The sequence below is a fragment of the Salvelinus fontinalis genome, chromosome 15, assembly GCF_029448725.1.
Source record: "Salvelinus fontinalis isolate EN_2023a chromosome 15, ASM2944872v1, whole genome shotgun sequence".
In the NCBI taxonomy this organism is placed as follows: domain Eukaryota; kingdom Metazoa; phylum Chordata; class Actinopteri; order Salmoniformes; family Salmonidae; genus Salvelinus; species Salvelinus fontinalis.
The window spans coordinates 24429612-24453599 of NC_074679.1; the positions used below are offsets into that span (position 1 = coordinate 24429612).

The 23988-nt window shown below is 44.7% G+C and overlaps 3 protein-coding genes and 1 pseudogene across 4 annotated transcripts; all 4 read left to right on the forward strand.

Moving 5' to 3' along the window:
• Positions 1–6047: 6047 nt before the first annotated feature.
• Positions 6048–16203, forward strand: LOC129811599 (interferon alpha-inducible protein 27-like protein 2A). Of its 2 annotated transcripts, none has more exons than XM_055863033.1 (4): positions 6048–6488; positions 6640–6681; positions 7059–7220; positions 13223–16203. In XM_055863033.1, exon 4 carries the CDS (start codon positions 14541–14543, stop codon positions 15495–15497), a length of 957 nt encoding a protein of 318 aa, XP_055719008.1. In that variant the 5' UTR covers positions 6048–6488; positions 6640–6681; positions 7059–7220; positions 13223–14540; the 3' UTR covers positions 15498–16203. The 2 variants fall into 2 exon arrangements, with proteins under 2 accessions (XP_055719008.1, XP_055719009.1); XM_055863034.1 differs by lacking the exon at positions 13223–16203 and adding an exon at positions 7554–8221 and having other exon boundaries at positions 6312–6488.
• LOC129812127 (uncharacterized protein K02A2.6-like) lies at positions 8899–13182 on the forward strand (annotated as a pseudogene).
• Positions 16204–16308: 105 nt separating the features above from the next.
• On the forward strand, positions 16309–18658 carry LOC129811598 (uncharacterized protein K02A2.6-like). Its single transcript, XM_055863032.1, has one exon. It carries the CDS (start codon positions 16781–16783, stop codon positions 18362–18364), a length of 1584 nt encoding a protein of 527 aa, XP_055719007.1. The 5' UTR covers positions 16309–16780; the 3' UTR covers positions 18365–18658.
• Positions 18659–19203: 545 nt separating this feature from the next.
• Positions 19204–21147, forward strand: LOC129811601 (interferon alpha-inducible protein 27-like protein 2A). The gene is made up of 4 exons (XM_055863035.1): positions 19204–19315; positions 19465–19494; positions 20334–20495; positions 20827–21147. The coding sequence occupies exons 1-4, from the start codon at positions 19306–19308 to the stop codon at positions 20919–20921; spliced, it is 297 nt and encodes a 98-aa protein (XP_055719010.1). The 5' UTR covers positions 19204–19305; the 3' UTR covers positions 20922–21147.
• The last annotated feature ends 2841 nt before the right edge of the window (positions 21148–23988 follow it).

The following is a 23988-nucleotide window of genomic DNA, read 5'->3' on the forward strand; positions in this document are numbered from 1 at the left end:
CAATGTTTTTTTTGGACAGCAGTGGCTTCTTCTGTGGTGTCCTCCCATGAACACCATTCTTGCTTAGTGTTTTACGTATTGTAGACTCATCAACAGTGTCACGGTGTTTAGGTCAGAGCTTGACTGGGGGGGTTATCTAGTTTATAGATTTCTAGGTTGGTGGTTTGTGTGGTTCCCAATTTACATTTACATTTTACATTACATTTACATTTAAGTCATTTAGCAGACGCTCTTATCCAGAGCGACTTACAAGTTGGTGCATTCACCTTATGATATCCAGTGGAACAACCACTTTACAATAGTGCATCTAACTCTTTTAAGGGGGGGGGGGGGTTAGAAGGATTACTTTATCCTATCCTAGGTATTCCTTAAAGAGGTGGTGTTTCAGGTGTTTCCGGAAGGTGGTGATTGACTCCGCTGACCTGGCGTCGTGGGGGAGTTTGTTCCACCATTGGGGTGCCAGAGCAGCGAACAGTTTTGACTGGGCTGAGCGGGAGCTGTACTTCCTCAGAGGTAGGGAGGCGAGCAGGCCAGATGTGGATGAACGCAGTGCCCTTGTTTGGGTGTAGGGCCTGATCAGAGCCTGAAGGTACGGAGGTGCCGTTCCCCTCACAGCTCCGTAGGCAAGCACCATGGTCTTGTAGCGGATGCGAGCTTCAACTGGAAGCCAGTGGAGAGAGCGGAGGAGCGGGGTGACGTGAGAGAACTTGGGAAGGTTGAACACCAGACGGGCTGCGGCGTTCTGGATGAGTTGTAGGGGTTTAATGGCACAGGCAGGGAGCCCAGCCAACAGCGAGTTGCAGTAGTCCAGACGGGAGATGACAAGTGCCTGGATTAGGACCTGCGCCGCTTCCTGTGTGAGGCAGGGTCGTACTCTGCGAATGTTGTAGAGCATGAACCTACAGGAACGGGTCACCGCCTTGATGTTAGTTGAGAACGACAGCGTGTTGTCCAGGATCACGCCAAGGTTCTTAGCACTCTGGGAGGAGGACACAGTGGAGTTGTCAACCGTGATGGCGAGATCATGGAACGGGCAGTCCTTCCCCGGGAGGAAGAGCAGCTCCGTCTTGCCGAGGTTCAGCTTGAGGTGGTGATCCGTCATCCACACTGATATGTCTGCCAGACATGCAGAGATGCGATTCGCCACCTGGTCAGAAGGGGGAAAGGAGAAGATTAATTGTTTGTCGTCTGCATAGCAATGATAGGAGAGACCATGTGAGGATATGACAGAGCCAAGTGACTTGGTGTATAGCGAGAATAGGAGAGGGCCTAGAACAGAGCCCTGGGGGACACCAGTGGTGAGAGCACGTGGTGCGGAGACAGATTCTCGCCACGCCACCTGGTAGGAGCGACCTGTCAGGTAGGACGCAATCCAAGCGTGGGCCGCGCCGGAGATGCCCAACTCGGAGAGGGTGGAGAGGAGGATCTGATGGTTCACTGTATCAAAGGCAGCCGATAAGTCTAGAAGGATGAGAGCAGAGGAGAGAGAGTTAGCTTTAGCAGTGCGGAGCGCCTCCGTGACACAGAGAAGAGCAGTCTCAGTTGAATGACTAGTCTTGAAACCTGACGGATTTGGATCAAGAAGGTCATTCTGAGAGAGATAGCAGGAGAGCTGGCCAAGGACGGCACGTTCAAGAGTTTTGGAGAGAAAAGAAAGAAGGGATACTGGTCTGTAGTTGTTGACATCGGAGGGATCGAGTGTAGGTTTTTTCAGCAGGGGTGCAACTCTCGCTCTCTTGAATGCGGAAGGGACGTAGCCAGCGGTCAAGGATGAGTTGATGAGCGAGGTGAGGTAAGGGAGAAGGTCTCCGGAAATGGCCTGGAGAAGAGAGGAGGGGATAGGGTCAAGCGGGCAGGTTGTTGGGCGGCCGGCCGTCACAAGACGCGAGATTTCATCTGGAGAGAGAGGGGAGAAAGAGGTCAAAGCACAGGGTAGGGCAGTGTGAGCAGAACCAGCGGTGTCGTTTGACTTAGCAAACGAGGATCGGATGTCGTCGACCTTCTTTTCAAAATGGTTGACGAAGTCATCCGCAGAGAGGGAGGAGGAGGGGGGAGGGGGAGGAGGATTCAGGAGGGAGGAGAAGGTGGCAAAGAGCTTCCTAGGGTTAGAGGCAGATGCTTGGAATTTAGAGTGGTAGAAAGTGGCTTTAGCAGCAGAGACAGAAGAGGAGAATGTAGAGAGGAGGGAGTGAAAGGATGCCAGGTCCGCAGGGAGGCGAGTTTTCCTCCATTTCCGCTCGGCTGCCCGGAGCCCTGTTCTGTGAGCTCGCAATGAGTCGTCGAGCCACGGAGCAGGAGGGGAGGACCGAGCCGGCCTGGAGGATAGGGGACATAGAGAGTTAAAGGATGCAGAAAGGGAGGAGAGGAGGGTTGAGGAGGCAGAATCAGGAGATAGGTTGGAGAAGGTTTGAGCAGAGGGAAGAGATGATAGGATGGAAGAGGAGAGAGTAGCGGGGGAGAGAGAGTGAAGGTTGGGACGGCGCGATACCATCCGAGTAGGGGCAGTGTGGGAAGTGTTGGATGAGAGCGAGAGGGAAAAGGATACAAGGTAGTGGTCGGAGACTTGGAGGGGAGTTGCAATGAGATTAGTGGAAGAACAGCATCTAGTAAAGATGAGGTCAAGCGTATTGCCTGCCTTGTGAGTAGGGGGGGAGGTGAGAGGGTGAGGTCAAAAGAGGAGAGGAGTGGAAAGAAGGAGGCAGAGAGGAATGAGTCAAAGGTAGACGTGGGGAGGTTAAAGTCACCCAGAACTGTGAGAGGTGAGCCATCCTCAGGAAAGGAACTTATCAAGGCGTCAAGCTCATTGATGAACTCTCCAAGGGAACCTGGGGGGCGATAAATGATAAGGATGTTAAGCTTGAAAGGGCTGGTAACTGTGACAGCATGGAATTCAAAGGAGGCGATAGACAGATGGGTCAGGGGAGAAAGAGAGAATGTCCACTTGGGAGAGATGAGGATCCCAGTGCCACCACCCCGCTGACCAGAAGCTCTCGGGGTGTGCGAGAACACGTGGGCAGACGAGGAGAGAGCAGTAGGAGTAGCAGTGTTATCTGTGGTAATCCATGTTTCCGTCAGTGCCAAGAAGTCGAGGGACTGGAGGGAAGCGTAGGCTGAGATGAACTCTGCCTTGTTGGCCGCAGATCGGCAGTTCCAGAGGCTGCCGGAGACCTGGAACTCCACGTGGGTCGTGCGCGCTGGGACCACCAGGTTAGAGTGGCGGCGGCCACGCGGTGTGAAGCATTTGTATGGTCTGTGCAGAGAGGAGAGAAGAGGGTTAGACAGACACATAGTTGACAGGCTACAGAAGAGGCTACGCTAATGCAAAGGAGATTGGAATGACAAGTGGACTACACGTCTCGAATGTTCAGAAAGTTAAGCTTACATTGCAAAAAATCTTATTGACTAAAATGATACAGTGCTGCTGGCTGGTGGAGTAGGCTAGCTAGCAGTGGCTGCGTTGTTGACTTAGTTTGAAAGTGTAGCTGGCTAGGTAGCCTCGGTAACTGGCTAGGTAACCTTGACAATTACTCTAAACTACACAATTATCTTGGATACAAAGACAGCAAAGACAACTATGTAGCTAGCTAACACTACACTAATCAAGTCGTTCCGTTGTAATGTAATAGTTTCTACAGTGCTGCAAATCGGTAGACGGTAGACGTTGGCTAGCTGCTGGCTAGCTAGCAGTGTTGCCTACGTTAGGACGAAAATAGCTGGCTAGCTAACCTCGGTAATTACGATAATTACTCTAAGCTACACAATTACCTTGGATACAAAGACAGCAACGACAACTATGTAGCTAGCTAACACTACACTAATCAAGTCGTTCCGTTGTAATGTAATAGTTTCTACAGTGCTGCTATTCGGTAGACGGTAGACGTTGGCTAGCTGCTAGCTGCTGGCTAGCTAGCAGTGTTGACTACGTTAGAAGGACGAAAATAGCTGACTAACATTTGTTACAGTGCTCTCATTTGAAAGTGGTACTTTGTATTGTAATGCCCTTACTGAAGAGAAGATAGTTTTTGTTTTACAGTAATAAAGGTTAAAGAAACCACAATGCCACCTGCACAGTAACTGTTCACTCACAGTTGTATTTGCAGTATTTTCAAATGCAAGCCTTTGGGCGCCACCTAGTGTCAAGGGATGGGCCAAAACAATCAAAATACTGTCATGTTACTTACAGTATTTGCTGTAAAGCCACATAGAAGAATATTACTTAATATAAGCTTAGTACAACTGTCCTAGGCCAAAATATACACTGCTCAAAAAAATAAAGGGAACACTTAAACAACACAATGTAACTCCAAGTCAATCACACTTCTGTGAAATCAAACTGTCCACTTAGGAAGCAACACTGATTGACAATACATTTCACATGCTGTTGTGCAAATGGAATAGACAAAAGGTGGAAATTATAGGCAATTAGCAAGACACCCCAAATAAAGGAGTGGTTCTGCAAGGTGGTGACCACAGACCACTTCTCAGATCCTATGCTTCCTGGCTGATGTTTTGGTCACTTTTGAATGCTGGCGGTGCTTTCACTCTAGTGGTAGCATGAGACGGAGTCTACAACCCACACAAGTGGCTCAGGTAGTGCAGGATGGCACATCAATGTGAGCTGTGGCAAGAAGGTTTGCTATGTCTGTCAGCGTAGTGTCCAGAGCATGGAGGTGCTACCAGGAGACAGGCCAGTACATCAGGAGACGTGGAGGAGGCCGTAGGAGGGCAACAACCCAGCAGCAGGACCGCTACCTCCGCCTTTGTGCAAGGAGGAGCAGGTGGAGCACTGACAGAGCCCTGCAAAATGACCTCCAGCAGGCCACAAATGTGCATGTGTCTGCTCAAACGGTCAGAAACAGACTCCATGAGGGTGGTATGAGGGCCCGACGTCCACAGGTGGGGGTTGTGCTTACAGCCCAACACCGTGCAGGACGTTTGGCATTTGCCAGAGAACACCAAGATTGGCAAATTCGCCACTGGCGCCCTGTGCTCTTCACAGATGAAAGCAGGTTCACACTGAGCACATGAGCACATGTGACAGACGTGACAGAGTCTGGAGACGCCGTGGAGAACGTTCTGCTGCCTGCAACATCCTCCAGCATGACCAGTTTGGCGGTGGGTCAGTCATGGTGTGGGGTGGCATTTCTTTGGGGGAGCCGCACAGCCCTCCATGTGCTCGCCAGAGGTAGCCTGACTGCCATTAGGTACCGAGATGAGATCCTCAGACCCCTTGTGAGACCATATGCTGGTGCGGTTGGCCCTGGGTTCCTCCTAATGCAAGACAATGCTAGACCTCATGTGGCTGGAGTGTGTCAGCAGTTCCTGCAAGAGGAAGGCATTGATGCTATGGACTGGCCCGCCCGTTCCCCAGACCTGAATCTAATTGAGCACATCTGGGACATCATGTCTCGCTCCATCCACCAACGCCACGTTACAAAACAGACTGTCCAGGAGTTGGCGGATGCTTTAGTCCAGGTCTGGGAGGAGATCCCTCAGGAGACCATCCGCCACCTCATCAGGAGCATGCCCAGGCGTTGTAGGGAGGTCATACAGGCACGTGGAGGCCACACACACTACTGAGCCTCATTTTGAGTTGTTTTAAGGACATTACATCAAAGTTGGATCAGCCTGTAGTGTGGTTTTCCACTTTAATTTTGAGTGTGACTCCAAATCCAGACCTCCATGGGTTGATAAATTTGATTTACATTGATCATTTTTGTGTGATTTTGTTGTCAGCACATTCAACTATGTAAAGAAAAAAGTATTTAATAAGAATATTTCATTCATTCAGATCTAGGATGTGTTATTTTAGTGTTCCCTTAATTTTTTTGAGCAGTGTATATTTGTTTTACTCACAGTTTGTAAACAATGTCTTCGTGGACAAACATTACTTCAAAACTATCATTTTAATATCACGGCAGTCATTGCATTGCAACGCACTATAGCTGCGTTTTGCATCTGTAGATCCATCTATGAATTCGGAAGTGGTTACATTTCTCTAACCCCATCCCTCAGTTTTATAAAAAGCCAAGCGGCGAGGGTTCCGTTTCTGCTGGAAAACGAATAAAGGATTGTGCCTTTCTTTACTACCTTTGAACATAACCAAAAGCCTATTCGCCTACACCATTGGATATATTGTTCTGTTTCATGTTCCTTTCACGTGATGGCCTAGCTATCGAAGATCCTTATCTAATGTCCTTTTCACAGGAACAAGAAACGGTTGACTTTCGTTTCTGTTTGCCTGCTCGACGACAACCGACACGGAACTTGTTCCGGCAAGTTGTGACAACCAGCACCCTGTCAATCAAGTTTCCAATACGGAATGCTTGAAATGTCCAATATGCGCACCGAGATGGGTACAGACACACCCTAAATTGGCGCACTTAAGTTTCGTTTCCCAAAAAATTCTAGGCACTGCATTATATAACCCTGACCCAGTCTTTTCCCCTGCAGTCACTGATACAGTCCCTGAGGAACCATGGATCTTGGTGAGTAACCTAAACCCCTAATGTATCTGACTAAATCTAAATTGTGTGAAGTAGGCTAGGCTACAGTAACAATAACCAATGCATAAATGTGGCATACAATTTTCATGTAATTATATTTGCTCATTGTACATCCTTGCTTTTTTTTTAACAGTTACCATTATTGCGGTCACAACAGGAGCAGCAGCAGCAGCAGGTGAGACATTTGCCATGCTATTTAAAAATCGACTCTGACATAATTAAAAAGGTAATATATTATCAATTACCCTGTGTTAATTTCATTTCAAACCAAAAACTGATGAGAAGACAATATGAAATTTCATAGAAATGCCAATATTGTGGATAGCCTAGTTTAATTTAAGTAGGCTAAGCTACCAGCAAAATGCCAATTCAACCCATGGTTACAGGTGCATAATAAAAAGCATAGCTAGCTACACATGTTAAATCATTTGCCGTTTTCACATCTAATTTTGAGAGATTCCATTTTTTGTTAACATTTTACCCAATAACTTCAATATGCTACTTAGCCAACTGTAGTAAGCTACAATTTAAATGTTTATTTTTACTTTTAAGGGGGAGCGGTGGTCTTGGCTCCAGTTGCCCTAGGAGCTGTAGGGTTTACTGCCACTGGCATCGCCGCAAACTCTATTGCAGCCGTCATGATGTCATCGGCAGCCACGGCAAGTGGCGGTGGTGTGTTGGCTGGAAGCATCGTTGCTGTTCTGCAGTCGGCAGGTAATGACAGTCACATTTTCATGTGTTTAAATATCATATTTAAAAATCAGTTTACATAATTGTGTTGTGTCCAATACAGTGGCAACCTTACAGAACCATATTGTCAATTAATTGCTATTAGAGTCACAGAATCAATAGGAATATGATCTTGTGATAATCCCCAACTATACTTTGATCATCTCTCTTTATGATCTATTTCTTCCACCTTTATTTTGCACATTAGATCATTGAAGACCTCTTATTTTTAGACAAGACTATGATACCCTGGTGCCTGAGGTACATTCTGTTTTGAATGCCACAGTGACCGATGTATGTTGTGTTGTTTCCCACTAGGTGCAGCAGGGTTAGCTGGGTCTACAACCGCAGTGCTGGCTGGTGTTGGAGGAGCAGTGGGATGGCTCACCGCTACAGCAGCTGCACTCAACGCTACAGCAGCTGCACTCATCTGATCCAAATATTGATGATTGATAGCCGTCTTGGGACAGCTCTCTTGTCAAAGACAATTTTAATCACAAAGATCACCTCTTTAAATATATATATATTTTTAATCCTTTATTTAGGGATACATATAAACACTAGATAAGACGGTGAAGGAATGCTTTGTGTTTAAGAAATTGTTATATTGAAGTTCATATCTGCAATATTGTGTGCAATGAAGGCAAATTATGACTGACTTGTTCTGTTTGGACATCTTGCTCAGCTGCACTTTCAAGCCCAGGGCTTTTTTTTTTACCTTACTTTCTACTTTTTTATATTTCAGTTTAATACCTTCTTTATCTCAATCAAAGGTCAGGTGTTGCCAGATATAATGTAAACATTTGTCTGGTGTCTTTGTCTCCACATACACTATGTGTCAGCTAGGGATGGAAATTAGTTTAGTCTCTGCAACATGATGTTTTCCAATTGAGTTGAGTAGGCGGCTTTCTTAAAATCTGTACCTCACTGGTCTGCTGTACAGTGCAGTGGTGTAAAGTACTTAAGTAAAAATACTTAAAATACTACTTAAGAACTTTTTTGGAGTATCTGTAATTTACTATTTATATTTTTGCTAACTTGTACTTTTACTTCACTACATTCCTAAAGAAAATAATGTACTTTTTACTCCTTACATTTTCCCTGATACCAAAAGTACTTGTTACATTTTGACAGGAAAATAGCCCAATTCACACACTTATCAAGAGAACCTCCCTGGTCATCCCTACTGCCTCTGATCTGGCGGACTCACTAAACACAAATGCTTAATTTAATATAAGGAATTTGAAATGGTTTGTACTCTTACTTTTGATACTTAAGTACATTTTAGCAATTCCATTTACTTTTGATACTTAATTATATTTAAAACCAAATACTTTTAGACTTTGACTGCGCCTCTGAAGCCCTCAAATAAAGATCCACAGAGATTGTGGAGATATTGCAAAATCACCTATCACCTAAACCACTCCTCATCGCGGAACGTTTTCGTTTCCACAAGAGAGATCAGAATGAGGGTGAGGGTGTTAGTACATATGTAGCAGAGTTGAAGAAACTGTCTGAACATTGCCAGTTTGGAGAGAACCTAAATGACACATTAAGAGATATATTTGTTTGTGGACTGAAACATGAACACATTCAAAAACGTTTGCTCACAGAATCAGATATCACGTTTTGCAAAGGCTGTTGAAATTACTGGGACTATGGAAATCGCGACGAAAGATGCATTTGAGTTGCAAAGTAAAAGAAATACTGACCTATCACAAACTTCCCTGCACAAGTTTTCACGCAGCCGACAGCGCCCCCGTGTGGCCGAAAAATGCAACAGGTGTGACAGAGATGGTCACAGAGCAGAGGACTGCCGTTTCAAAGACGAAATTTGTCACAAATGCAGTAGAAGGGGGCACATTCAAAGAGCATGCAGAGCAAAATTCAGTCACAACAGGAAAACTGAGAAAATTAAAGGGTCTGTGAATGCACTAGCAGAGAACAGTGGCAGTGATTCAGATGAACGATTAATTGGTACATTGGAGTTAAACACAGTGACTTCTCCCAACAGTAGCATAATATGGGTGACACCAGATATCGAAGGCAAACCCCTCAAAATGGAGCTGGACACAGGATCTGCAGTGTCTATAATTTCCACTACTGTCTACAATGAGCACTTCAAGGCTATCAAGCTGAAGAACACAAATGTGTTGCTGAAGACCTACTCAGGAGAGAGATTGAGCCCAATGGGGGCGTTGCAGGTCAGAGTGAGTTATGGGTGGCAAACACAGCAGTTACAGCTGTATGTGGTGCCTGGAACTGGCCCCCCATTATTTGGCAGGGAATGGCTTTCAAAAATAAAGCTGAACTGGTGTGATTTGAAAATGCTCCACACGTTCCAGTCCAAAGAGAAAGACACAGACCAAACACTGGAACACTTGCGGAAGAAATACAACACAGTTTTCAGTGATCAGATGGGAACAGTAAAAGGCTTCACAGCTAAACTTGTACTGAGAGATGACGCAACCCCAAAATTCTGCAAAGTCAGATCTGTTCCATACTCCCTGAGACCAAATCGATCGCTTGCAGGATACAGGGATCCTGACGAAAGTGGACAGAAGCGAATGGGCCACACCCATAGTTCCTATTGTGAAGAAAGACGGGTCTGTTAGAATGTGTGGGGACTTCAAGGTAACTGTGAATTCAATGTTGCATGTGGACCAATACCCCTTGCCACATCTGGAGGACATCTTTGCTGCACTAGCTGGTGGGAAACACTTCAGTAAAATCGATCTGAAACAGGCTTACCTGCAGCTACCGGTTGAAGAGAGCTCCAAACAGTACCTGACAATAAACACACACAAAGGTCTATAGAGGTATAACCGCCTGGTTTTTGGCATCGCATCGGCCCCAGCCATTTGGCAACGAACTATTGACCAGATTTTGCAAGGAATCCCAGGAACCCAGTGTATACTGGATGACATGATCATAACAGGACGCACCGACAAAGAACACCTGGCTAACCTGGAAGAGGTCCTGAAAAGACTGAAAGAGTATGGTCTACAGGCAAACTTACAGAAGTGTGAGTTCTTCAAAGACAAGATTGTCTTCTGTGGACATGAAATTGACCGCAATGGATTGCACAAAACACAGGACAAAATCGAGGCAGTGGTACAGGCACCACGACCACAAAATATCACAGAAGTGAGATATTTTGCGGGACTGATCAATTACTACAGAAGATTCCTCCCAAACCTTTCAGCAGTACTCCAGCCTCTAAATCAGCTCCTGGAAAAGAATAGGACATGGCGGTGGACAGAACAGTGTGAAAATGCATTTCTTAAGGCAAAACGGCTCATCACATCTGAACAGGTCCTGATGCATTTGTAACAGTATAACTTTAGTACGTCCCCTCGCCCATACCCGGGCTCGAACCAGGGACCCTCTGCACACATCAACAACAATCACCCACGAAGCGTCGTTACCCATCGCTCCACAAAGGCCGCGGCCCTTGCAGAGCAAGGGGAAACCCTACTTAAGTCTCAGAGCAAGTGACGTAACTGATTGAAACGCTACTAGCGCGTACCCGCTAACTAGCTAGCCATTTCACATCCGTTACACATTACGACCCTGAACTGCCAGTGAAGTTGGCTTGTGACGCGTCCCCTTATGGCTTAGGGGCCGTCCTTTCACACACACTGAAAGATGGGTCAGAGAGGCCAGTTGCATTCGCGTCACGAACATTGAATGATGCAGAGAAAAACTACTCACAAATTGACAAAGAAGCACTGGCGCTAGTGTGTGGCGTCAAGAAATTCCACGCATACCTATATGGCAAGCGTTTCACACTGGTTACGGATCACCAGCCGTTGCTTTCCATTTTCAGTCCAAAGAAAGGCATTCCGGCAATGACAGCAGCCAGGTTACAGCGATACGCCTTGTTCCTCCCAGTCATATGTATGACATTGAGTTTAAGCCGTCGTCCCTCCACACAAATGCAGATGGATTATCCAGACTGCTGTGTACAAGAGAAAGACAAAGGAGTGTGGATGCAGTGGACATTTTCCATACCGCTCAGCTCGAGGCACTACCGGTCACAAGCACAGTTATCAAACAGGAGACAAGGAAAGATGTGACCTTGTCAAAAGTGTACACCTACACCATGTCAGGATGGCCAGCTACTGGCAGAAAGGAGCTGACTCCGTATTTCCAGCGGAGAAACGAAATTACAACGTACCAAGGATGTTTGATGTGGGGAATGAGAGTCATGATACCCCAGAAATACCAACATCAGGTTTTGCAGCAACTACATGAAGGTCATGTTGGAATTGTCAAAATGAAGCTGCCCGCAAGGAGCCACTTCTGGTGGCCAGGTCTGGATCAACAGATAGAAAATATGGCAAAGAACTGTAGCGGATGTTTGGAAACCCTTCACATGCCTGCTCCTGTCCCAGTCCACCCTTGGGAATGGCCCACAGAGCCATGGCAGAGAATTCATGTGGACTACGCTGGTCCCTTTGAAAAGCACATGTTTCTGGTTATAGTTGATGCCCATTCCAAATGGCCAGAGGTGTTTTGCACTGACTCCTCCACCTCAGCTCAGATGATAGAGTGTCTCAGAACAACGTTTGCACGCTTCGGATTGCCGCTGCAGCTAGTAAGTGACAACGCGCAAGCTTTTGTAAGTGACGAATTTACAAGATTCATGTCAGTAAATGGAATCAAACACTCAACCTCAGCTCCGTACCACCCTGCCACCAATGGGCTGGCAGAACGCTTTGTGCAAACCCTAAAGCAAGGACTCCGGGCAGCAAAACGAGATGAAGGGACTTTGAAAACAAAACTGGCCAAGTTCCTGGTCTCCTACCGAAACACCCCACATGCCACGACAAATGAAAGCCCAGCCGCATTGATGTTCGGGAGGTCTCTCCGCACACGGCTGGACATCATGAAGCCTAACAGGCGTAATGAAGTGCTGAACAAACAAGCCAAGATGCTCTCCGGTGGCCGGGAGCACCATCTCCAAACAGGTCAGGAAGTGATGGTGCGAGACTACAGAAGAGGAGGGAAATGGACAAGAGGGACCGTACATACACAAACGGGACCCAGAACTTACCAGGTTCAAGTGAGCCCAGACATAATGTGGCGGCGTCACATTAACCAAATGCATTCCACGGAAAACAGCACAACAATCGAGAGAGAACAGGCACAGAGAGCTCCTGAGAGTGACACACAAGGAACTGTAGAGGATGGTGGAGCAGTAAAGAGACCCCAGGCTGAAAGAAGGGAACGTGTTGATGAAGGTGCTGCTATAGCAGAAGCTATAAGGGAGCAAGCACACACTGAGGATGTTCAGGAGCCTCCAGAGAATCCTAGGCGCTACCCAGAACGAAGGCACCGTCCACCAGACAGACTGGACTTAAAAGCAAACAAACAAAAACTAACTGTTCAAGTTCAAATTAAAAGATGCAAAATAACTACAACAAGTTCTGGGAAGTGTTTCAGTTGTGGTTTGGTAAAAGTAACTCTGATTGTATAAGAGAAGGAATGTTATGTTCTGTTAATTACTCATGTCCCCTTTAAGAATGGAGCACCCTTGGTCATGCGCAGTGTTGTTCTATGTTATTCTGGTACTAACTCATTTCAGTAAATGTGAAGCTCCAGTTCCATTTCTTGTATTCAGAGGCTTTCTTATTATATAAATAAGTAATAAGAGCTAAGACACTACACGTGTTTAAATATCATATTTAAAAATCAGTTTACATAATTGTGTTGTGTCCAATACAGTGGCAACCTTACAGAGAACCATATTGTCAATTAATTGCTATTAAGAGTCACAGAATCAATAGGAATATGATCTTGTGATAATCCCCAACTATACTTTGATCATCTCTCTTTATGATCTATTTCTTCCACCTTTATTTTGCACATTAGATCATTGAAGACCTCTTATTTTTAGACAAGACTATGATACCCTGGTGCCTGAGGTACATTCTGTTTTGAATGCCACAGTGACCGATGTATGTTGTGTTGTTTCCCACTAGGTGCAGCAGGGTTAGCTGGGTCTACAACCGCAGTGGTGGCTGGTGTTGGAGGAGCAGTGGGATGGCTCACCGCTACAGCAGCTGCACTCATCTGATCCAAATATTGATGATTGATAGCCGTCTTGGGACAGCTCTCTTGTCAAAGACAATTTTAATCACAAAGATCACCTCTTTAAATATATATATATTTTTAATCCTTTATTTAGGGATACATATAAACACTAGATAAGACGGTGAAGGAATGCTTTGTGTTTAAGAAATTGTTATATTGAAGTTCATATCTGCAATATTGTGTGCAATGAAGGCAAATTATGACTGACTTGTTCTGTTTGGACATCTTGCTCAGCTGCACTTTCAAGCCCAGGGCTTTTTTTTTTACCTTACTTTCTACTTTTTTATATTTCAGTTTAATACCTTCTTTATCTCAATCAAAGGTCAGGTGTTGCCAGATATAATGTAAACATTTGTCTGGTGTCTTTGTCTCCACATACACTATGTGTCAGCTAGGGATGGAAATTAGTTTAGTCTTTGCAACATGATGTTTTCCAATTGAGTTGAGTAGGCGGCTTTCTTAAAATCTGTACCTCACTGGTCTGTTGTACAGTGCAGTGGTGTAAAGTACTTAAGTAAAAATACTTAAAATACTACTTAAGAACTTTTTTGGAGTATCTGTAATTTACTATTTATATTTTTGCTAACTTGTACTTTTACTTCACTACATTCCTAAAGAAAATAATGTACTTTTTACTCCTTACATTTTCCCTGATACCAAAAGTACTTGTTACATTTTGACAGGAAAATAGCCCAATTCACACACTTATCAAGAGAACCTCCCTGGTCATCCCTACTGCCTCTGATCTGGCGGACTCACTAAACACAAATGCTTAATTTAATATAAGGAATTTGAAATGGTTTGTACTCTTACTTTTGATACTTAAGTACATTTTAGCAATTCCATTTACTTTTGATACTTAATTATATTTAAAACCAAATACTTTTAGACTTTGACTGCGCCTCTGAAGCCCTCAAATAAAGATCCACAGAGATTGTGGAGATATTGCAAAATCACCTATCACCTAAACCACTCCTCATCGCGGAACGTTTTCGTTTCCACAAGAGAGATCAGAATGAGGGTGAGGGTGTTAGTACATATGTAGCAGAGTTGAAGAAACTGTCTGAACATTGCCAGTTTGGAGAGAACCTAAATGACACATTAAGAGATATATTTGTTTGTGGACTGAAACATGAACACATTCAAAAACGTTTGCTCACAGAATCAGATATCACGTTTGCAAAGGCTGTTGAAATTGCTGGGACTATGGAAATCGCGACGAAAGATGCATTTGAGTTGCAAAGTAAAAGAAATACTGACCTATCACAAACTTCCCTGCACAAGTTTTCACGCAGCCGACAGCGCCCCCGTGTGGCCGAAAAATGCAACAGGTGTGACAGAGATGGTCACAGAGCAGAGGACTGCCGTTTCAAAGACGAAATTTGTCACAAATGCAGTAGAAGGGGGCACATTCAAAGAGCATGCAGAGCAAAATTCAGTCACAACAGGAAAACTGAGAAAATTAAAGGGTCTGTGAATGCACTAGCAGAGAACAGTGGCAGTGATTCAGATGAACGATTAATTGGTACATTGGAGTTAAACACAGTGACTTCTCCCAACAGTAGCATAATATGGGTGACACCAGATATCGAAGGCAAACCCCTCAAAATGGAGCTGGACACAGGATCTGCAGTGTCTATAATTTCCACTACTGTCTACAATGAGCACTTCAAGGCTATCAAGCTGAAGAACACAAATGTGTTGCTGAAGACCTACTCAGGAGAGAGATTGAGCCCAATGGGGGCGTTGCAGGTCAGAGTGAGTTATGGGTGGCAAACACAGCAGTTACAGCTGTATGTGGTGCCTGGAACTGGCCCCCCATTATTTGGCAGGGAATGGCTTTCAAAAATAAAGCTGAACTGGTGTGATTTGAAAATGCTCCACACGTTCCAGTCCAAAGAGAAAGACACAGACCAAACACTGGAACACTTGCGGAAGAAATACAACACAGTTTTCAGTGATCAGATGGGAACAGTAAAAGGCTTCACAGCTAAACTTGTACTGAGAGATGACGCAACCCCAAAATTCTGCAAAGTCAGATCTGTTCCATACTCCCTGAGACCAAATCGATCGCTTGCAGGATACAGGGATCCTGACGAAAGTGGACAGAAGCGAATGGGCCACACCCATAGTTCCTATTGTGAAGAAAGACGGGTCTGTTAGAATGTGTGGGGACTTCAAGGTAACTGTGAATTCAATGTTGCATGTGGACCAATACCCCTTGCCACATCTGGAGGACATCTTTGCTGCACTAGCTGGTGGGAAACACTTCAGTAAAATCGATCTGAAACAGGCTTACCTGCAGCTACCGGTTGAAGAGAGCTCCAAACAGTACCTGACAATAAACACACACAAAGGTCTATAGAGGTATAACCGCCTGGTTTTTGGCATCGCATCGGCCCCAGCCATTTGGCAACGAACTATTGACCAGATTTTGCAAGGAATCCCAGGAACCCAGTGTATACTGGATGACATGATCATAACAGGACGCACCGACAAAGAACACCTGGCTAACCTGGAAGAGGTCCTGAAAAGACTGAAAGAGTATGGTCTACAGGCAAACTTACAGAAGTGTGAGTTCTTCAAAGACAAGATTGTCTTCTGTGGACATGAAATTGACCGCAATGGATTGCACAAAACACAGGACAAAATCGAGGCAGTGGTACAGGCACCACGACCACAAAATATCACAGAAGTGAGATATTTTGCGGGACTGATCAATTACTACAGAAGATTCCTCCCAAACCTTTCAGCAGTACTCCAGCCTCTAAATCAGCTCCTGGAAAAGAATAGGACATGGCGGTGGACAGAACAGTGTGAAAATGCATTTCTTAAGGCAAAACGGCTCATCACATCTGAACAGGTCCTGATGCATTTGTAACAGTATAACTTTAGTACGTCCCCTCGCCCATACCCGGGCTCGAACCAGGGACCCTCTGCACACATCAACAACAATCACCCACGAAGCGTCGTTACCCATCGCTCCACAAAGGCCGCGGCCCTTGCAGAGCAAGGGGAAACCCTACTTAAGTCTCAGAGCAAGTGACGTAACTGATTGAAACGCTACTAGCGCGTACCCGCTAACTAGCTAGCCATTTCACATCCGTTACACATTACGACCCTGAACTGCCAGTGAAGTTGGCTTGTGACGCGTCCCCTTATGGCTTAGGGGCCGTCCTTTCACACACACTGAAAGATGGGTCAGAGAGGCCAGTTGCATTCGCGTCACGAACATTGAATGATGCAGAGAAAAACTACTCACAAATTGACAAAGAAGCACTGGCGCTAGTGTGTGGCGTCAAGAAATTCCACGCATACCTATATGGCAAGCGTTTCACACTGGTTACGGATCACCAGCCGTTGCTTTCCATTTTCAGTCCAAAGAAAGGCATTCCGGCAATGACAGCAGCCAGGTTACAGCGATACGCCTTGTTCCTCCCAGTCATATGTATGACATTGAGTTTAAGCCGTCGTCCCTCCACACAAATGCAGATGGATTATCCAGACTGCTGTGTACAAGAGAAAGACAAAGGAGTGTGGATGCAGTGGACATTTTCCATACCGCTCAGCTCGAGGCACTACCGGTCACAAGCACAGTTATCAAACAGGAGACAAGGAAAGATGTGACCTTGTCAAAAGTGTACACCTACACCATGTCAGGATGGCCAGCTACTGGCAGAAAGGAGCTGACTCCGTATTTCCAGCGGAGAAACGAAATTACAACGTACCAAGGATGTTTGATGTGGGGAATGAGAGTCATGATACCCCAGAAATACCAACATCAGGTTTTGCAGCAACTACATGAAGGTCATGTTGGAATTGTCAAAATGAAGCTGCCCGCAAGGAGCCACTTCTGGTGGCCAGGTCTGGATCAACAGATAGAAAATATGGCAAAGAACTGTAGCGGATGTTTGGAAACCCTTCACATGCCTGCTCCTGTCCCAGTCCACCCTTGGGAATGGCCCACAGAGCCATGGCAGAGAATTCATGTGGACTACGCTGGTCCCTTTGAAAAGCACATGTTTCTGGTTATAGTTGATGCCCATTCCAAATGGCCAGAGGTGTTTTGCACTGACTCCTCCACCTCAGCTCAGATGATAGAGTGTCTCAGAACAACGTTTGCACGCTTCGGATTGCCGCTGCAGCTAGTAAGTGACAACGCGCAAGCTTTTGTAAGTGACGAATTTACAAGATTCATGTCAGTAAATGGAATCAAACACTCAACCTCAGCTCCGTACCACCCTGCCACCAATGGGCTGGCAGAACGCTTTGTGCAAACCCTAAAGCAAGGACTCCGGGCAGCAAAACGAGATGAAGGGACTTTGAAAACAAAACTGGCCAAGTTCCTGGTCTCCTACCGAAACACCCCACATGCCACGACAAATGAAAGCCCAGCCGCATTGATGTTCGGGAGGTCTCTCCGCACACGGCTGGACATCATGAAGCCTAACAGGCGTAATGGAGTGCTGAACAAACAAGCCAAGATGCTCTCCGGTGGCCGGGAGCACCATCTCCAAACAGGTCAGGAAGTGATGGTGCGAGACTACAGAAGAGGAGGGAAATGGACAAGAGGGACCGTACATACACAAACGGGACCCAGAACTTACCAGGTTCAAGTGAGCCCAGACATAATGTGGCGGCGTCACATTAACCAAATGCATTCCACGGAAAACAGCACAACAATCGAGAGAGAACAGGCACAGAGAGCTCCTGAGAGTGACACACAAGGAACTGTAGAGGATGGTGGAGCAGTAAAGAGACCCCAGGCTGAAAGAAGGGAACGTGTTGATGAAGGTGCTGCTATAGCAGAAGCTATAAGGGAGCAAGCACACACTGAGGATGTTCAGGAGCCTCCAGAGAATCCTAGGCGCTACCCAGAACGAAGGCACCGTCCACCAGACAGACTGGACTTAAAAGCAAACAAACAAAAACTAACTGTTCAAGTTCAAATTAAAAGATGCAAAATAACTACAACAAGTTCTGGGAAGTGTTTCAGTTGTGGTTTGGTAAAAGTAACTCTGATTGTATAAGAGAAGGAATGTTATGTTCTGTTAATTACTCATGTCCCCTTTAAGAATGGAGCACCCTTGGTCATGCGCAGTGTTGTTCTATGTTATTCTGGTACTAACTCATTTCAGTAAATGTGAAGCTCCAGTTCCATTTCTTGTATTCAGAGGCTTTCTTATTATATAAATAAGTAATAAGAGCTAAGACACTACACGTGTTTAAATATCATATTTAAAAATCAGTTTACATAATTGTGTTGTGTCCAATACAGTGGCAACCTTACAGAGAACCATATTGTCAATTAATTGCTATTAAGAGTCACAGAATCAATAGGAATATGATCTTGTGATAATCCCCAACTATACTTTGATCATCTCTCTTTATGATCTATTTCTTCCACCTTTATTTTGCACATTAGATCATTGAAGACCTCTTATTTTTAGACAAGACTATGATACCCTGGTGCCTGAGGTACATTCTGTTTTGAATGCCACAGTGACCGATGTATGTTGTGTTGTTTCCCACTAGGTGCAGCAGGGTTAGCTGGGTCTACAACCGCAGTGGTGGCTGGTGTTGGAGGAGCAGTGGGATGGCTCACCGCTACAGCAGCTGCACTCATCTGATGATCCAAATATTGATGATTGATAGCCGTCTTGGGACAGCTCTCTTGTCAAAGACAATTTCCTTTTCACAGGAACAAGAAACGGTTGACTTTCGTTTCTGTTTGCCTGCTCGACGACAATGGACACGGATCTTGTTCCGGCAGGTCGTGACAACCAACACCCTGTCAATCAAGTTTCCAATGCGGAATGCTTGAAATGTCCAATATGCGCACCGAGATGGATACAGACACACCCTAAATTGGCGCACTTAAGTTTCGTTTCCCAAAATTTCTAGGCACTGCATTATATAACCCTGACCCAGTCTTTTCCCCTGCAGTCACTGATACAGTCCCTGAGGAACCATGGATCTTGGTGAGTAACCTAAACCCCTAATGTATCTGACTTAATATAAATTGTGTGAAGTAGGCTAGGCTACAGTAACAATAACCAATGCATACATGTGGCATGCAATTTTCATGTAAATATATTTGCTCATTGTACATCCTTGCTTTTTTTAACAGTTACCATTATTGCGGTCACAGCAGCAGCAGGTGAGACATTTGCCATGCTATTTAAAAATCGACTCTGACATAATTAAAAAGGTAATATATTATCAATTACCCTGTGTCAATTTCATTTCAAACCAAAAACTGATGAGAAGACTGTAACGGTCGTCTTGTGGTGAATGAGCGGACCAAAGCGCAGCGTGAAATGTTGACATAATGATTTATTTAAACAAACGACGAAACACGAAATAACACATGATAATTAACAAAATAACAAACGACGTAGACTGACCTAAAACATGTGAACTTACATATAACGAAGAACGCACGAACAGGTACAGACTACAAACAAACGATACAGTCCCGTGTGGTAACATATACGGACACAGGAGACAACCACCCACAACAAACAATGTGAAACAACCTACCTATATATGGTTCTCAATCAGAGGAAACGTCAAACACCTGCCTCCGATTGAGAACCATACAAGGTCAATTAACAATGACACTAAACATAGAACAAGCAACACAGACTGCCCACCCCAACTCACGCCCTGACCAACTAAACACATACAAAAACAACAGAAAACAGGTCAGGAACGTGACAAAGACAATATAAAATTTCATAGAAATACCAATATTGTGGATAGCCTAGTTTAATTTAAGTAGGCTAAGCTACCAGCAAAATTCCAATTCAACCCATGGTTACAGGTGCATAATAAAAAGCATAGCTAGCTACACATGTTAAATCATTTGCCGTTTTCACATCTAATTTTGAGAGATTCCATTTTTTGTTAACATTTTACCCAATAACTTCAATATGCTACTTAGCCAACTGTAGTAAGCTACAATTTAAATGTTTATTTTTTATTTTTACTTTTAAGGGGGAGCGGTGGTCTTGGCTCCAGTTGCCCTAGGAGCTGTAGGGTTTACCGCCGCTGGCATCGCCGCAAACTCTGTTGCAGCCGGCATGATGGCATCGGCAGCCACGGCAAGTGGCGGTGGTGTGTTGGCTGGAAGCACCGTTGCTGTTCTGCAGTCGGCAGGTAATGAGTCACATTCTCATGTGTTTAAATATCATATTTAAAAATCAGTTTACATAATTGTGTTGTGTCCAATACAGTGGCAACCTAACAGAACCATATTGTCAATTAATTGCTATTAGAGTCACAGAATCAATAGGAATATGATCTTGTGATAATCCCCAACTATACTTTGATCATCTCTCTTTATGATCTATTTCTTCCACCTTTATTTTGCACATTAGATCATTGAAGACCTCTTATTTTTAGACAAGACTATGATACCCTGGTGCCTGAGGTACATTCTGTTTTGAATGCCACAGTGACCGATGTATGTTGTGTTGTTTCCCACTAGGTGCAGCAGGGTTAGCTGGGTCTACAACCGCAGTGGTGGCTGGTGTTGGAGGAGCAGTGGGATGGCTCACCGCTACAGCAGCTGCACTCATCTGATGATCCAAATATTGATGATTGATAGCCATCTTGGGACAGCTCTCTTGTCAAAGACAATTTTAATCACAAAGATCACCTCTTTAAATATATATATTTTTTTATCCTTTATTTAGGGATACATATAAACACTAGATAAGACGGTGAAGGAATGCTTTGTGTTTAAGAAATTGTTATATTGAAGTTCATATCTGCAATATTGTGTGCAATGAAGGCAAATTATGACTGACTTGTTCTGTTTGGACATCTTGCTCAGCTGCACTTTCAAGCCCAGGGCTTTTTATACCTTACTTTTTTATATTTCAGTTTAATACCTTCTTTATCTCAATCAAAGGTCAGGTGTTGCCAGATATAATGTAAACATTTGTCTGTCGTCTTTGTCTCCACATACACTATGTGTTAGCTAGGGATGGAAATTAGTTTAGTCTTTGCAACATGATGTTTTCCAATTGAGGTGGTCTCACTGGTCTGTTGTGCAGTGGTGTAAAGTACTTAACCCCATCTAATCCTACAGCAGACCAACTGTCTGGGGGGACAGAACACTTACACTCAACACCCCCTGGTATTTGTGCGTCTAACTTTCTCACAAATTATTATTCACAATTCATTCAGGACTATCCGTAATCATGGTAGCATCCACATTAATGTAGAAGTGTTTTGAAACATATTCTATTATTTACAATAAAAGTGACTCCAAAATGACACAATACATGATTTACCATTAATTTCTAAAGGGCACAAAATAATGTGAAACACAACCAAATTCAAACAGCAAATGCATCCAACAAATTTGGAGAGTCACAAGATTGATGTAATCATTGCGATCTAGGAATATGAGACCAAATACCAAACTTTTGACTATTTTATTACACATATCAGGGAATTTTTCTCAATTCTTTTGGTCCCCTAAAATGGGACTATGTACAAAAGTACTGTAATTTCTAAACGGTTCACCTGATATGTATGAAAATACATTCAAATTAAAGCTGACAGTCTGCACGTTAACCTCATAGTCATTGAATCAAGTGCTGGAGTACAGCAACAAAAAATGTATCACTGTCCCAATACTTTTGTAGCTAACTGTATACTTTCAAAGAGTCACTCAAATGGGTTCCTGTAAATGTTTTACTTTCTGGTCAATTTGTTCCTTTGCTCTGCAAAATCCCATGTCCTGGTTACAGTTAGTTTACCAAAACAAACATTTGTTACAGTGCTCTCATTTGAAAGTGGTACTTTGTATTGTAATGCCCTTACTGAAGAGAAGATAGTTTTTGTTTTACAGTAATAAAGGTTAAAGAAACCACAATGCCACCTGCACAGTAACTGTTCACTCACAGTTGTATTTGCAGTATTTTCAAATGCAAGCCTTTGGGCGCCACCTAGTGTCAAGGGATGGGCCAAAACAATCAAAATACTGTCATGTTACTTACAGTATTTGCTGTAAAGCCACATAGAAGAATATTACTTAATATAAGCTTAGTACAACTGTCCTAGGCCAAAATATACACTGCTCAAAAAAATAAAGGGAACACTTAAACAACACAATGTAACTCCAAGTCAATCACACTTCTGTGAAATCAAACTGTCCACTTAGGAAGCAACACTGATTGACAATACATTTCACATGCTGTTGTGCAAATGGAATAGACAAAAGGTGGAAATTATAGGCAATTAGCAAGACACCCCAAATAAAGGAGTGGTTCTGCAAGGTGGTGACCACAGACCACTTCTCAGATCCTATGCTTCCTGGCTGATGTTTTGGTCACTTTTGAATGCTGGCGGTGCTTTCACTCTAGTGGTAGCATGAGGCGGAGTCTACAACCCACACAAGTGGCTCAGGTAGTGCAGCTCATCCAGGATGGCACATCAATGCGAGCTGTGGCAAGAAGGTTTGCTGTGTCTGTCAGCGTAGTGTCCAGAGCATGGAGGTGCTACCAGGAGACAGGCCAGTACATCAGGAGACGTGGAGGAGGCCGTAGGAGGGCAACAACCCAGCAGCAGGACCGCTACCTCCGCCTTTGTGCAAGGAGGAGCAGGTGGAGCACTGACAGAGCCCTGCAAAATGACCTCCAGCAGGCCACAAATGTGCATGTGTCTGCTCAAACGGTCAGAAACAGACTCCATGAGGGTGGTATGAGGGCCCGACGTCCACAGGTGGGGGTTGTGCTTACAGCCCAACACCGTGCAGGACGTTTGGCATTTGCCAGAGAACACCAAGATTGGCAAATTCGCCACTGGCGCCCTGTGCTCTTCACAGATGAAAGCAGGTTCACACTGAGCACATGAGCACATGTGACAGACGTGACAGAGTCTGGAGACGCCGTGGAGAACGTTCTGCTGCCTGCAACATCCTCCAGCATGACCAGTTTGGCGGTGGGTCAGTCATGGTGTGGGGTGGTATTTCTTTGGGGGGGCCGCACAGCCCTCCATGTGCTCGCCAGAGGTAGCCTGACTGCCATTAGGTACCGAGATGAGATCCTCAGACCCCTTGTGAGACCATATGCTGGTGCGGTTGGCCCTGGGTTCCTCCTAATGCAAGACAATGCTAGACCTCATGTGGCTGGAGTGTGTCAGCAGTTCCTGCAAGAGGAAGGCATTGATGCTATGGACTGGCCCGCCCGTTCCCCAGACCTGAATCTAATTGAGCACATCTGGGACATCATGTCTCGCTCCATCCACCAACGCCACGTTACAAAACAGACTGTCCAGGAGTTGGCGGATGCTTTAGTCCAGGTCTGGGAGGAGATCCCTCAGGAGACCATCCGCCACCTCATCAGGAGCATGCCCAGGCGTTGTAGGGAGGTCATACAGGCACGTGGAGGCCACACACACTACTGAGCCTCATTTTGAGTTGTTTTAAGGACATTACATCAAAGTTGGATCAGCCTGTAGTGTGGTTTTCCACTTTAATTTTGAGTGTGACTCCAAATCCAGACCTCCATGGGTTGATAAATTTGATTTACATTGATCATTTTTGTGTGATTTTGTTGTCAGCACATTCAACTATGTAAAGAAAAAAGTATTTAATAAGAATATTTCATTCATTCAGATCTAGGATGTGTTATTTTAG